Genomic DNA, 14,581 nt, shown 5'->3' with positions numbered 1-14,581 from the left:
GTGTCCTGTGCTCCCCATTCAGTTGGCGCATGGAGTGGAAATAAAGTGTCCCACTACCACTCTTGACCAGACGCACAAAATAAAGCCACGAAATCTTAAAAAACTAAACAAACATGAGCTTCATTTAAAATGAATTCGCATAACGAACGAATCATTAGGATACATTGGAATATTTTTCTATGAATCAAATAGACCAAACACCAGGCCTAATTCTAGCATATAGCCTAACCTAAAACATTGGCATAATAAACGGTTGCGATGCATGTGATTTTTAATAGTCTAGTTATTTTCAAACTAAAAGAAGCCATGGCTTTTACGCACAAAGCCATAGTCTACGTGCCTATCATTTTGTACATATCAGGGTTAATACAAGTTATAGGCTATCATATGCCTTCTTCATGCGTAGCCCAATATTTAGCATTGAAACGACAAGCCGCTTCGTTGGAGTGGAATTTAAACTTCATCAGCAGCCTATCAACGACTATAACCGATGCGTACATTGCCCAAATTCGACTTGCGAGCTCAAAGCTCAAATTCGCTGTTGATATATGAATCTGATCGAATCCCCGAGCTGACAAGGTAAAAATATTTCGTTCTGCCCCTGAACAAGACAGTTAACGCACTGTTCCTCGATAGGCCGTCATTGTAAATTATGGTTTGTTCTTAAAATTAACTGACTTGCCTAGTTAAATAAATACACAATAATCAAGATAATCGCTGCCCCAATGAAAAGCCAACGCGCAAGGTCTGTAAATAAATTAATTTAGCCTATGTTGTGTCCAATCCACGACTAGTGGCGAGTGATAATACATTCTGCAGCTCTCAGTTGCCTCTGTATCGATGTTTCTCAATTAAGCATAAGCCCGCATTCTTATTTTGCTTGCATTGACCATTCGGAATTGACCATTCGGAATTGACCATCGTCACCATGCCACCACCACCAGTGGTGTGTGGGACGATGCCAATATGATGCTTCCTTTATAGGTTTGCTGGCATGAACGCGTTTTGTTATTGTTATTTTGTGTAGGCTTCCACTTAATTGTAATTAATAGTCCTACATTATTTTCGATCCAAAGCAAATGCATAACGTTTGTAAAGTAAACCCATAACCTATCAAAATACAAAATAGGCTATGAACTTTTAAAGTAGAAACTCAAATGATACAAATCAGAATTTGGATAAACCACTCATGTAGAACTAGTCTAATTAGGAATGCATGCATAATCATTATGCACATCATTATGATACACTATAACAACGCATCATTGAGAGTCGACTATACAGACAATAAAGATATTAATGAATCCGCTACAATGTGCCCCTTTTAAGAAAGCATGTCACTTGGGAATGTTCCCTTAGATCGCATTAAATTGAGAAAATTAAAGTTAATAGTTCAACCAATGATGTGGCGGAAAAGCTCCTCCAGCCAATAGGAAGGGGGAAAGATGAAACATTCTTGCGGCGGGGGTGTGGGCAGAGGACAATTGTCCCAAGCAGCGATTGCCCTGCACAGCAAAATCGACGTTTAAAACTTCTTCAAATTTCAGATGGACGGATCCTTCAGAGCCGCGAAGGATGGTGGAAAACTCGCTGCCATAGAAGGCCATAGAAAGCATACTCCAAAACGAGCTTTAAAAGGGAAAGATCTAGATGCTTAACCCAACATAAGCTATTTTTACTTGTACACGTCGTTCCCTTTGCATCATCGGCTCTGACCGAGGACTGCATAAAGGGACTGGAAAGGTTCTGGGAGCGAGAATGGAACAGGCGCCAAGCACAAGCCCCAGTGGCGTAAATCAGCCCCCACAACCTGCCCAGCATGAACCTATTAGTTTCGGCATTGACCAGATTCTTAGTGGTACCGACCAGGAAGAATCACAGAATACAACCCGGAGTGGTTCGGATACTGGCAACTCCACAAGTGGAGGAGGTTACCACCTCGATAGTCCAACTGGAGCCAGTGCAGCGCCCTTCACTTCGCTTTCCGGTTCTTTTCATGGCCTTGCATCGTCATACGAGGAATCAAGTGCATACGGAGTGAACTTGACTTTCACCCCAGGAGGGGTGATACGCGTCCCGGCGCACAGGCCGCTGGCCGCCGCAGTGCCTCCTTCTATAGCCAGCGCGGTACCAGGGCTAGGGAGCATCAGCTTCCCCTGGATGGAGAGCAGCCAAAGATTCGCAAAGGAAAGATTCGCAGGTAAACTATCTTACTCCAGGAGTAGCTAGGCTTAATGTCTGGGAAAACGGTCATAAAAGCACATTGGCTAGTTGGGACATAGGTCAGCAGGTCGGCCAATTGACCAGGATGTGGTCATTTCCATTTTAAATCGGTAAATCCAGGGTTTTCGTATGCTAGCCTATTCTTTTTCAAAGATGAATTTTCATTTCACCCATGGAGTTTAAACGGAATGGAACTGGGCCATAAATAAAGTATACTGGGCTCGTCTAAACAGTTCACCAGATGAACTTGAATTTTAGTCTAATTCTGAAACCTCTATTTTGAGGGAAAATATGTAGGCCTGGGCTACATGTTCACAGAAATAAAATCAACAATAGCATCATAAAAACAAATATTTGATGAAAAACAGAAATAATTAAACATTTAATTATTCATCATATTATGTAATATTTCAAAGTAAGGTTTAACTCAAAGGATAAAGCCTCCACCTACATGTATATATTACCTAAATTACCTCGACTAACCGGCACATTGACTCTGTACCGGTACCCCCTGTATGTAGCCTCACTATTGTTATTTTACTGCTGCTCTGTAAGTATTTGTTACGTTTCTTTTTTACTTATCTATTTTTTAATTAACCCTTATTTTTCTTAAAACTGCATTGTTGGTTAAGGGCTTGTAGGTAAGCATTTCACTGTAAGGTCTACTACACCTGTTGTATTCGGCGCATGTGACGAATACAATTTGATTTGATTTGACATAAAACAATAAAAAGACTTTTAAATGTGGAGTAGGCCTGTAGAAATACTCGCCGAATTAGGGCTGTTCTCGGTACATTTGGCACAAGTTACAATACTTGCAATTTGCACCATTAAACTATACCAAGACACAACTTTCTTACAGGTTTACCACAAAATGTAACAAGCAAATATCAACTGATCACAAATATCAAATTGCAACCAGTGTAATTTTAAGAAATAAACACACATTGTAGACTCGCATTGAACAATAATTATTTCGCTTCTATTTCGATTGATTAAATCGATAGGAGGGATGCGCTTTTATCGAAATTGCTACGATACATTGCACACGTGTTTCAGACATCTTTATATTGGCTATTAGCTACACCACTTGTCTCCCGCAACTAAACCTAATTACTGAAGGAACAGTTGTGTGTGCGTGTGTGTGTGTGTGTGTGCCTGTGTGTGCGTGCGTGTATTTGTATTCATTAAGGATCACCATTAGCCCCAGCAGCTACTCTTCCTGGGGTTCAGCAACATAAAGGCAGTTATATACAATTTAAAATATTACATGACATTACATTTCATAACACTTTTCATAACACATTAAGCGTGTTCCCTCAGGCCACTGCTCTACTATCACATATCTACAATACAAAATCTGTGTGTAGGTGTGTGTAGAGTGCGTGTGTTAGCGTGTGTATGCGACTGTCTGTGCCTGTGTGTGTGTTTCTTCATAGTCCCCGTTATTAGTGTGTGTGTTTTGCTAAATAGGAAATATTACAATTATAAGTGTATTATTATTATACAATGGGGTATAGACTAACACAATGTGCATTTATTAATGAATTAATCTATTTGCTTTTTGGATTTCTGTTTATATTTCTTTTAACTAAATGTTTACATGGAACATCTAGAGTAACTGAGAGTAGATGATTCTTATTAAGTTACAACTACTTATTATTTTCAACAGAAATGAATTCTAAACACATAATTGGCCAATATGGTAGCCTACTGTTTGCCTTATCCGTTATTTTATTGTCTAGTTGTAATAACATAATCGGGACACTCCAAAAAATAAAAAGAGGAGAACCTCTTCATCTGAAACGTAAATGTTTCCCATTCTGTGTTCCAGTGGGTGGCCTGTAATATATTTCAGCACCTTTGTCGACTTCTGGGGGGGAACTATGACGATGTAAAGTGTCATTAATATTGCAGGGGGGTTATATATGATTCTTTGTCCGCATTTTGTGACAAAAGCAAGAAGCTCTCCACACCAGAAATGAATTGTGAAAACATTCACCTCTTTTCATCGACATCCTCAGCATAATTAACTGTCAATGTATAGGCCTATAAATATTCAGAATATTATGCCACTGCTACAGCAATCTGTCTGCTACTATAAACTACTATAAAAACCCATTGTATAAGAGGAAATGAAAGATCTGGATTTTGACTTGTATTTAACTAACCATGGACTTAGACAGAATTTATCATTTTGTTTGAAAAAAAATAGATAATACTTAAAAATATGTTGAACATGGATTTTGTTTGGATTAGAATTAGAATAGCATTATCCAATGGGGAAAATAGGCCTCTAAAGACCCATAAAACACTCAAACATTCCAGAGAGGAGGGGGGTATATTAGTAGGTCAAACCAATGAGCTGTGAATTTATTTCGCTTTTAGATCACATGTAGATATTGCAATGCGGAATGTAATGTCCTTCAACAAACTGAACACAACACAAGATCCTGTTAACCTGTGCATGACCTGCTCTCTTTGTTTGTCCAATGTCCCTTCCTCACACACCTACACACACATAGCTGCACTGACACCATTCACAGTGGCCCGGCGAATCGGTCACCCCTACCAGAACCGCACCCCTCCGAAGAGGAAGAAGCCGCGGACATCCTTCTCCCGGGTGCAGATCTGTGAGCTGGAGAAACGCTTCCACAGACAGAAGTACCTAGCCAGTGCTGAGCGGGCTGCTCTCGCCAAGACCCTCAAGATGACCGACGCACAGGTCAAGACCTGGTTCCAGAACCGCAGGACCAAGTGGAGGTGAGACACTGAGCTGGAGAAGGAGAGGGGAGGAAGAGAGATGAGGATGAGTGGTTTTCTGAATGGTTTCTCTGGAGAAAGAGGACGATCTAGTCTGGGTTTACTCTCTGTCAGTGGCTAACACAACATTAGGTACCACTTTCTAATGTCAGTTTCCAATTTGGAGAATTATAGTTTGAATAAAACTGCAATATCACCAGTAACATAGATTTCTAATACCCGTTATAGAGGTGTGCTAAGGCCCTAGATAACTGTTTATCAATGCTAATGGTGTAACGGCATTCCTCTTCCTCTTCTGAGGAGGAGTAGCGAGAAGGATCGGAGGACAAATGCGCAGCTTGGTAAGTGTCCATAACGTTTATTTAAAGACATAAACTGAAAACTACAAAACAATAAACGTGAAACGAACAAAACCGAAACAGTACCATGTGGCAAAAAACACACACATGGAAAACAAACACCCACGAAACACAGGTGGAAAAAAGGCTACCTAAGTATTTTCTTCTTAACCTTTATTTAGCAAGTCAGTTAAGAACAAATTCTTATTTTCAATGACAGCCTAGGAACAGTGGGTTAACTGCTTGTTCAGGGGCAGAATGACAGATTTGTACCTTGTCAGCTCAGGGATTTGAACTTGCAACCTCTCGGTTACTAGTCCAACACTCTAACCACTAGGCTACCCTGCCACCCCAATCAGAAACAACTAACGACACCTGCCTCTGATTGAGAACCATACTAGGCCGAACACAGAAACCAAACATAGAAAAACAAACAGACTGCCCACCCCAACTCACGCCCTGACCATATAAACAAAGACAAAACAAAGGAACTAAGGTCAGAACATGATAGTACCCCCCCAAAGGTGTCGACTCCGGCCGCAAAACCTGAACCTATAGGGGAGGGTCTGGGTGGGCGTCTGTCCGCGGTGGCGGCTCTGGCACGGGACGTGGACCCCACTTCACCACAGTTTTTGTCCGCCTCCTCAACCGCCCCCGTGGCCTCTTACGAGCGGCGACCCTCGCCGCCGACCTCCGGCTGGGGACCCTAGCCATGGGTCCCGAATGGACGGGAGATTTCGGCAGCACCGGACAGACGGGAGACTCCGGCAGCTCAGGACAGACGGGAGACTCCGGCAGCTCAGGACAGACGGGAGACTCCGACAGCTCAGGACAGACGGGAGACTCCGGCAGCTCAGGACAGACGGGAGACTCCGGCAGCTCAGGACAGACGGGAGACTCCGGCAGCTCAGGACAGACGGGAGACTCCGGCAGCTCAGGACAGACGGGAGACTCTGGCAGCTCAGGAGAGGAGGAAGGCTCTGACAGCACTGGACAGGCGGGAGCACCTGTAGGGAGTAGACGGAGAGACAGGCTGGTGCAGGGGGCTGCCACCGGAGGGCTGGTACGTGGAGGTGGAACCGGACAGACCGGACCGTGAAGGCGCACTGGAGCTCTTGAGTACCGAGCCTGCCCAACCTTACCTGGTTGAATGCTCCCTGTAGCCAGGCCAGTGCGGCGAGGTGGAATAGCCCGCACTGGGCTGTGCTTGCGAACCGGGGACACCATGCGTAAGGCTGGTGCCATGTACACCGGCCCGAGGAGATGCACTGGAGACCAGATGCGTAGAGCCAGCTTCATGGCACCTGGTTCGATGCCCACTCTAGCCCGGCCGATACGAGGAGCTGGAATGTACCGCACCGGGCTATGCACACGCACCGGAGACACCGTGCACTCCACCGCATAACACGGTGCCTGCCCGGTCCCTCTCTCGCTCTCTGGTAAGCACGGGAAGTTGGCGCAGGTCTCCTACCTGATTTCGCCACACTCCCCGTGTGCCCTCCCCCAATACATTTTTGGGGCTGCCTCTCGGGCTTCCTTCCGCGCTGCCGTGTTGACTCCATTCGCAGGTATCCCTCCTCACACTGCTCCAGAGAATCCCAAGCTGACTCCGGCACTCTCCCTGGGTCGACCGACCACCTGTCTATCTCCTCCCAAGTAGTGACATAGTCCAGATCGAGCTCCCATGTCCAGAAGTCCTGCGATCGATGCTGCTGCCCGTTACCACGCTGCTTGGTCCTTTTGTGGTGGGTGTTTCTGTAACGGCATTCCTCCTTCTCTGAGTAGCGAGAAGGATCGGAGGACCAATGCGCAGCATGGTAAGTGTCCATAACGTTTATTTAAAGACATAAACTGAACACTGCAAAACAATAAACGTGAAACGAACAAAACCGAAACGGTACCGTGTGGCAACAAATACACACACGGAAAACAAACACCCACGAACCACAGGTGGAAAAAAGGCTACCTAAGTATGATTCTCAATCAGAGACAACTCTGATTGAGAACCATACTAGGCCGAACACAGAAACCAAACATAGAAAAACAAACATAGACTGCCCACCCCAACTCACGCCCTGACCATAGAAACAAAGACAAAACAAAGGAACTGAGGTCAGAACGTGTCAAATGGAGACCCAATAATTCATGTGCACTCAACCTAACCGGAATATTCACACCCTTTTTGTCACTTACAGCTCAGCCTCACCAACCCAACCTTCCATAACCGTCTACAGTCAGAACAGAAGGCTGGGGACAGTCCATGGATTGTACTTTTCCAAACACCTTTCATTCAGCTCTATAGAGTGTCATTAATATTGGACTAAGTGTTTGGATCAAAGAGGTTGTGGTATATGGAAAATATCTCTTGACAGTGTTGGCGATAAAACATTCACATTTAATAACTTATCAAATATGAACTGGATCACTTGCACAAACACACTGCAGGGCAGGCTACACAATAACATGTAATGTAGGCAACACAATAAAATGTGATGTTATATCGGGGAAAGAGCATTTTTGGAACAAATGCAATAAACCAGAATACAATAAACAATGTTAAGAGAGTTAGTTTGATACGGCTAGGTTTATGAGTTTCGTCAACTATTGTTATGGCTCTAGTTTCATCTGTTTGATTTGTTGAATAAGTAAGATGTACTGCAGTTGGCCAACCAATTGACTCATGCCAAAACACGTTTTGCCTATAGTCTATCTTATGTTGGGCTAGGACTCCTCTATGTATGTTATGTGGCAAGAAAATGTATGTGAACCCTTTGTAATTGCCTGGATTTCTACATAAATTGGTCATCAAAGTTGATCTGATCTTCGTCTAAGTCACAACAATAGACAAACATAGTGTGCTTAACCTCTTGAACCTCTGGGGGCAGTATTTCATTTTTGGATGAAAAACGTTCCTGTTTTAAACAAGATATTTTGTCACGAAAAGATGCTCGACTATGCATATAATTGACAGCTTTGGAAAGAAAACACTCTGACGTTTCCAAAACTGCAAAGATATTGTCTGTGAGTGCCACAGAACTAATGCTACAGGCGAAACCAAGATTACATTTCATACAGGAAGTGAGCCAGATTTTGGAGGCGCTGTGTTCCAATGTCTCCTTATATGGCTGTGCATGCGCAAGGAATGAGCCTACACTTTCTGTCGTTTCCCCAAGGTGTTTGCAGCATTGTGACGTATTTGTAGGCATAACATTGGAAAATTGACCATAAGAGACTACATTTACCAGGTGTCCGCTCGGTGTCCTCCATCGAAACTTTTGCGTAATCTCCAGGTGCGTGCATTTTTCCATTTTGAACAGAGGAGAAACCAAACCGCCACGAGTGGTTTATCATCGAATAGATATGTGAAAAACACCTTGAGGATTGATTCTAAACAACGTTTGCCATGTTTCTGTCGATATTATGGAGTTAATTTGGAAAAAAGTTTGCGTTGTAATGACTGAATTTTCGGGTTTTTTTCTTAGCCAAACGTGATGAACAAAACGGAGCGATTTCTCCTACACAAATAATCTTTTTGGAAAAACTGAACATTTGCTGTCTAACTGAGAGTCTCCTCATTGAAAACATCCGAAGTTCTTCAAAGGTAAATTATTTTATTTGAATGCTTTTCTAGTTTTTGTGAAAATGTTGCCTGCTGAATGCTAGGCTTAATGCTATGCTAGGCTATCAATACTCTTACACAAATGCTTGTGTAGCTATGGTTGAAAAGCATTTTTGAAAATCTGAGATGACAGTGTTGTTAACAAAAGGCTAAGCTTGTGAGCCAATATATTTATTTCATTTCATTTGCGATTTTCATGAATAGTTAACGTTGCGTTATGGTAATGAGCTTGAGGCTATAATTACGCTCCCGGATACGGGATTGCTCGTCGCAACAGGTTAAACTAATAACACACACATTATTGTATTTTTTTGTCTATATTGAATACATAATTTAAACATTCACAGTGTAGGTTGGGGAAAGTATGTGAACCCCTAGGCTAATGACTTCTCCAAAAACTAATTGGAGTCAGGAGTCAGCTAACCAGGAGTTCAATCAATGAGACCAGATTGGAGATGTTGGTTAGAGCTGCCTTGCTCTATAAAAAACACTCACAAAATTTGAGTTTGCTATTCAGAAGAAGTATTGCCTGTTGTGAACCATGCCTCGAACAAAAGATATCTCAGAAGACCTAAGATTAAGAATTGTAGACTTGCATAAAGCTGGAAAGGGTTACAAGAATATCTCTAAAAGCCTTGATGTTCATCAGTCCACAGTGAGACAAATTGTCTATAAATGGAGAAAGTTCAGCACTGTTGCTACTCTCCCTAGAAGTGGCCATTCTGCAAAGATGACTGCAAGAGCAATGTGCAGAATGCTCAATGAGGTTCCTCACTAGGGGACGTGGGACGGTAGCGTCCCACCTGGCCAACATCCAGTGAAATTGCAGAGCGCCAAATACAAAAACAGAAATAGTCATTATAAAAATGTGTTATACATCAGTTTAAAGATGAACTTCTTGTTAATCCAACCATGGTGTCAGATTTCAAAAAGGCTTTACGGCGAAAGCATACCATACGATTATCTGAGAACAACGCCCAGCAGACAAATCATTACAAACAGTAACCAGCCAAGTAGAGGAGTTACACAAGTCAGAAATAGTGATAAAATGTATCACTTACCTTTGATGATCTTCATATGGTTGCACTCAGGAGATTCCCATTTACTCAATAAATGTTAGTTTTGTTCAATAAAGTACATGTTTATATCCAAATACCTCAGTTTTGTTCGCGCGTTTTGTTCAGTAATCCACAGGCTCAAACGCAGCCACAACAGGCAGACAAAAATCCAAATAGTATGCGTAAAATTCGTAGAAACATGTCAAATGATGTTTATAATCAATCGGACAATAACGTAGTCAATATAAAAGGTAAACAAGAAAGGCGCGCTCTCGGTCCCGCGCATGAAAAAGCTCTGGGCCACTGCAGTGTCCACTCATTCAGAGTCCTCTTACTCCCTCATTTTTCAGAATACAAGCCTGAAACTATTTCTATAGACTGTTGACATCTAGTGGAAGCTATAGGAAGTGCAATTTGAGTTCTAAGTCAATGGATACTGTAATGGCATTCAATAGAAAAATAGAAAAATACAAATAAATCCCACTTCCTGGATGGACTTTTTTTGCCTGACATATCAGTTCTGTTATACTCACAGACATTATTTTAACAGTTTTGGAAACTTTAGAGTGTTTTCTATCCAAATCTACCAATTAGATGCACATCCTAACTTCTGGGCCTGAGTAGAAGGCAGTTTATTTTGGGCACGCTTTTCATCCGGAAGTGAAAATAGTGCCCCCTACCCTAGTGAAGTTAAGAAGAATCCTAGAGTGTCAGCTAAAGTCTTACAGAAATCTCTGGTAACATGCTAACATCTCTGTTGACGAGTCTATGATGCGTAGAACAAGAATGGTGTTCATGGGAGGACATACAAAATACGCCTTCTGGCCTAGTCAGAGTCCTGACCTCAACCCGATTGAAATGCTGTGGCATGACCTCAAGAAAGCAGTTCACACCAGACATCCCAAGAATATTGCTGAACTGAAACAGTTTTGTAAAGTGGAATGGTCCAAAATTCCTCCTGACCGTTGTGCAGGTCTGATCCGCAACTATAGAAAACGTTTGGTTGAGGTTTTTGCTGCCAAAGGAAGGTCAACCAGTTATTAAATTCAAGGGTTCATATACTTTTCCCACCCTGCACTGTGAATGTTTACACTGTGTGTTCAATGAAGACATGAAAATGTATACTTGCCTGTGTGTTATTAGTTTAAGCAGACTGTGTTTGTCTATTGTTGTGACCTAGATGAAGATCAGACAAATGTTATGACCAATTTATGCAGAAATCCAGGTATTTCCAAAGGGTTCACATACTTTTTCTTGCCACTGTATCTGCATTATTATTTCTATTCGACAAAGAAAACCATAGGTTATATAGCCAACAAGTGTAACTAGCCTATTTTATGGTAATATCATTGTGAAACGTAGTTTAACATATCCTAACCTAGCATTTAAGTTGTAGGCGTATTATGAAACAATTTGCCGCTAGATTTATTGGACTGAAAAACACCAACCATTCTTATATTTTTGGAAACAAGTGATTATTAATGGGATGATACTCTATTCCAGCTACTTTACTGACACCTGGTTGCTGTTGGAACGTGTCAAAGGTCAAACAACAAATGATAAATTAGGCCTACCAATTTGATGTTTGCAAATTTACCTAAAAATAAGGATAACACCAATATGTTACATTTTTGATAGTGCTTTCTACAAAGTATAAAATATTCACTGAAAAGTTCTGTTACAAATATTATCTGCAAGATTGTCTGCAAGAGTGGCTCCATCTTGAGTGCAATCATGTGCAATCTGGTTTTGTTTGGCAACATTGGTTAGTGTCCTCTCTGGTTTCTCCCATGTGTCATTATGGCTCATGCCAGTGTGGTGTCTCTCCTGCTGTACTGTACCAACCATGTGATAGCTGCTGACAGGTGGTTGTCATCAGTGTCCCTATTCAGATGTCTCTGGGAGCCTCACATTTTCTCTCTGTATAGCCAAGCCCTCTAACAGTGAATCTTAATAAGTGTCCTGTCTGCGTCTGTCCCTATCCTCTACCTACCCGCCCTGTCTTCGTTGCCAGGCGACAGACGGCCGAGGAGAGGGAAGCGGAGCGTCAGCAGGCCAATCGGCTGATGATCCAGCTGCAGCATGATGCCTTTCAGAAGTCCCTGAGCGACTCAGTTCCATCCGATCCACTCTGCATCCACAACTCCTCCCTGTTCGCACTGCAGAACCTGCAGCCGTGGGCTTCTGAGGAAGCAGGAAAGATGGGCCGTGTCACCGCTCTAGTGTGACAGGGACAGGGTGGGGCCCTCTGGACACACTCTGACTTGCCCAAAAGCTTACTGACTGATATCTAAGACACTGCACCAAGGTGACTGACCGGTGAGCACAGTGAATTGAGTGATTTATTATTGTCCTTCCAGAACATAGCCAAAGCGAGTCTGAAGATGAAACAAAAACTCTGTAGTTTCCTACCCTGATATGATATGGCCATACAGAACGTACGCTGCATGGGCCCTTGTGTCCGATAAGTCATGGGTGGTAGCTTATGACCTGTGGCGATGTATGCGACACACATCACTGAGCCAGCCCCACAATTCCAAATGGACATATTGACTGACTGACGCAGCACAGATTGGAACATTTCTTCCTCCCACGTCCCATCTGTTCATTCACCACTAATTACACTACCAGCTCTGTGCCCTTGCATCTAAAAGCTGACCAGTCTGCTGAGAAAATTGATGGGAAATGGAGAGAGTGAGAATACACTAATATTTTTTGAGAAGATATAAACATTTGTTGTTGCATGGAATCAATCTAATCATCCTCCTTTTCCATCTTGAAATAAATCGAATTGTTTCCTCTCTGGCCTGCTAGTAAGAAGGATTTTTGTATTGGCGGACATAGGCAACACTGATCCTAGAATGCCACTGAATGTAGGTACACGTACAGGCTTCAATTACAATTTATTATCACTCTAAAACTCAATTAGGGGTCATGCAGTGGTTACATTTAAATAAGAAGGGAATCTATAAAACCAGATATCTACAAGTGAGATTTTGTAGGATCGACTGCTTGCTGTTCTATTGGGGTAGTGTTTAGTTTTGTCTGGGAATCCAAAACTAGATAAGACCTATCTTCTTACACAGGATAGACCCGGAACACTAGCAATACATATACAGTGGGGAGAACAAGTATTTGATACACTGCCGATTTTGAAGGTTTTCCTACTTACAAAGCATGTAGAGGTCTGTCATTTTTATCATAGGTACACCTCAACTGTGAGAGACAGAATCTAAAACGAAAATCCAGAAAATCACATTGTATGATTTTTAAGTCATTAATTTGCATTTTATTGCATGACATAAGTATTTGATCACCTACCAACCAGTAAGAATTCCGGCTCTCACAGACCTGTTAGTTTTTCTTTAAGAAGCCCCCGGTTCTCCACTCATTGCCTGTATTAACTGCACCTGTTTGAACTCATTACCTGTATAAAAGACACCTGTCCACACACTCAATCAAACAGACTCCAACCTCTCCACAATGGCCAAGACCAGAGAGCTGTGTAAGGACATCAGGGATAAAATTGTAGACCTGCACTTGGCTGGGATGGGCTACAGGACAATAGGCAAGCAGCTTGGTGAGAAGGCAACAACTGTTGGTGCAATTATTAGAAAATGGAAGAAGTTCAAGATGACTGTCAATCACCCTCGGTCTGGGGCTCCATGCAAGATCTCACCTCGTGGGGCATCAATGATCACGAGGAAGGTGAGGGATCAGCCCAGAACTACACGGCAGGACCTGGTCAATGACCTGAAGAGAGCTGGGACCACAGTCTCAAAGAAAATCATTAGTAACACACTACGCCGTCATGGATTAAAATCCTGCAGCACACTCAAGGTCCCCCTGCTCAAGCCAGCGCATGTCCAGGCCCGTCTGAAGTTTGCCAATGACCATCTGGATGATCCAGAGGAGGAATGGGAGAAGGTCATGTGGTCTGATGAGACAAAAATAGAGCTTTTTGGTCTAAACTCCACTCGCCGTGTTTGGAGGAAGAAGAAGGATGAGTACAACCCCAAGAACACCACCCCAACTGTGAAGCATGGAGGTGGAAACATCATTCTTTGGGGATGCTTTTCTGCAAAGGGGACAGGACGACTGCACCGTATTGAGGGGAGGATGGATGGGGCCATGTATCGCAAGATCTTGGCCAACAACCTCCTTCCCTCAGTAAGAGCATTGAAGATGGGTTGTGGCTGAGTCTTCCAGCATGACAACGACCCGAAACACACAGCCAGGGCAACTAAGGAGTGGCTCCGTAAGAAGCATCTCAAGGTCCTGGAGTGGCCTAGCCAGTCTCCAGACCTGAACCCAATAGAAAAGCTTTGGAGGGAGCTGAAAGTCTGTATTGCCCAGCGACAGCCCCAAAACCTGAAGGATCTGGAGAAGGTCTGTATGGAGGAGTGGGCCAAAATCCCTGCTGCAGTGTGCGCAAACCTGGTCAAGAACTACAGGAAACGTATGATCGCTGTAATTGCAAACCAAGGTTTCTGTACCAAATATTAAGTTCTGCTTTTCTGATGTATCAAATAATTATGTCATGCAATAAAATGCTAATTAATTACTTAAAAATCATACAA

The 14,581-nt window shown here is 42.8% G+C and overlaps 1 protein-coding gene across 1 annotated transcript; it reads left to right on the top strand.

Annotated features, from left to right (window-relative positions):
* Nucleotides 1–1,478: 1,478 nt before the first annotated feature.
* LOC109873736 (T-cell leukemia homeobox protein 3-like) lies at nt 1,479–13,156 on the top strand. Its single transcript, XM_020465432.2, has 3 exons — nt 1,479–2,200; nt 4,749–4,986; nt 12,016–13,156. The coding sequence occupies exons 1-3, from the start codon at nt 1,759–1,761 to the stop codon at nt 12,227–12,229; spliced, it is 894 nt and encodes a 297-aa protein (XP_020321021.1). The 5' UTR covers nt 1,479–1,758; the 3' UTR covers nt 12,230–13,156.
* The last annotated feature ends 1,425 nt before the right edge of the window (nt 13,157–14,581 follow it).

This window comes from Oncorhynchus kisutch, linkage group LG29, assembly GCF_002021735.2.
Source record: "Oncorhynchus kisutch isolate 150728-3 linkage group LG29, Okis_V2, whole genome shotgun sequence".
In the NCBI taxonomy this organism is placed as follows: Eukaryota; Metazoa; Chordata; class Actinopteri; order Salmoniformes; family Salmonidae; genus Oncorhynchus; species Oncorhynchus kisutch.
The sequence above is the reverse complement of the archived record's forward strand: the minus strand, read 5'-3'. Positions and strand labels throughout refer to the sequence as shown.

What these genes read in the sequence shown, in the direction of transcription:
- LOC109873736 (XM_020465432.2), top strand. Translation starts at nt 1,759, where the DNA reads ATGGAACAGGCGCCAAGCACAAGCCCCAGTGGCGTAAATCAGCCCCCA. An exon ending in CGCAAAGGAAAGATTCGCAG is followed by an intron (nt 2,201 to 4,748) that starts GTAAACTATCTT and finishes ACACACACATAG; the next exon opens with CTGCACTGACACCATTCACA. An exon ending in AACCGCAGGACCAAGTGGAG is followed by an intron (nt 4,987 to 12,015) that starts GTGAGACACTGA and finishes CTTCGTTGCCAG; the next exon opens with GCGACAGACGGCCGAGGAGA.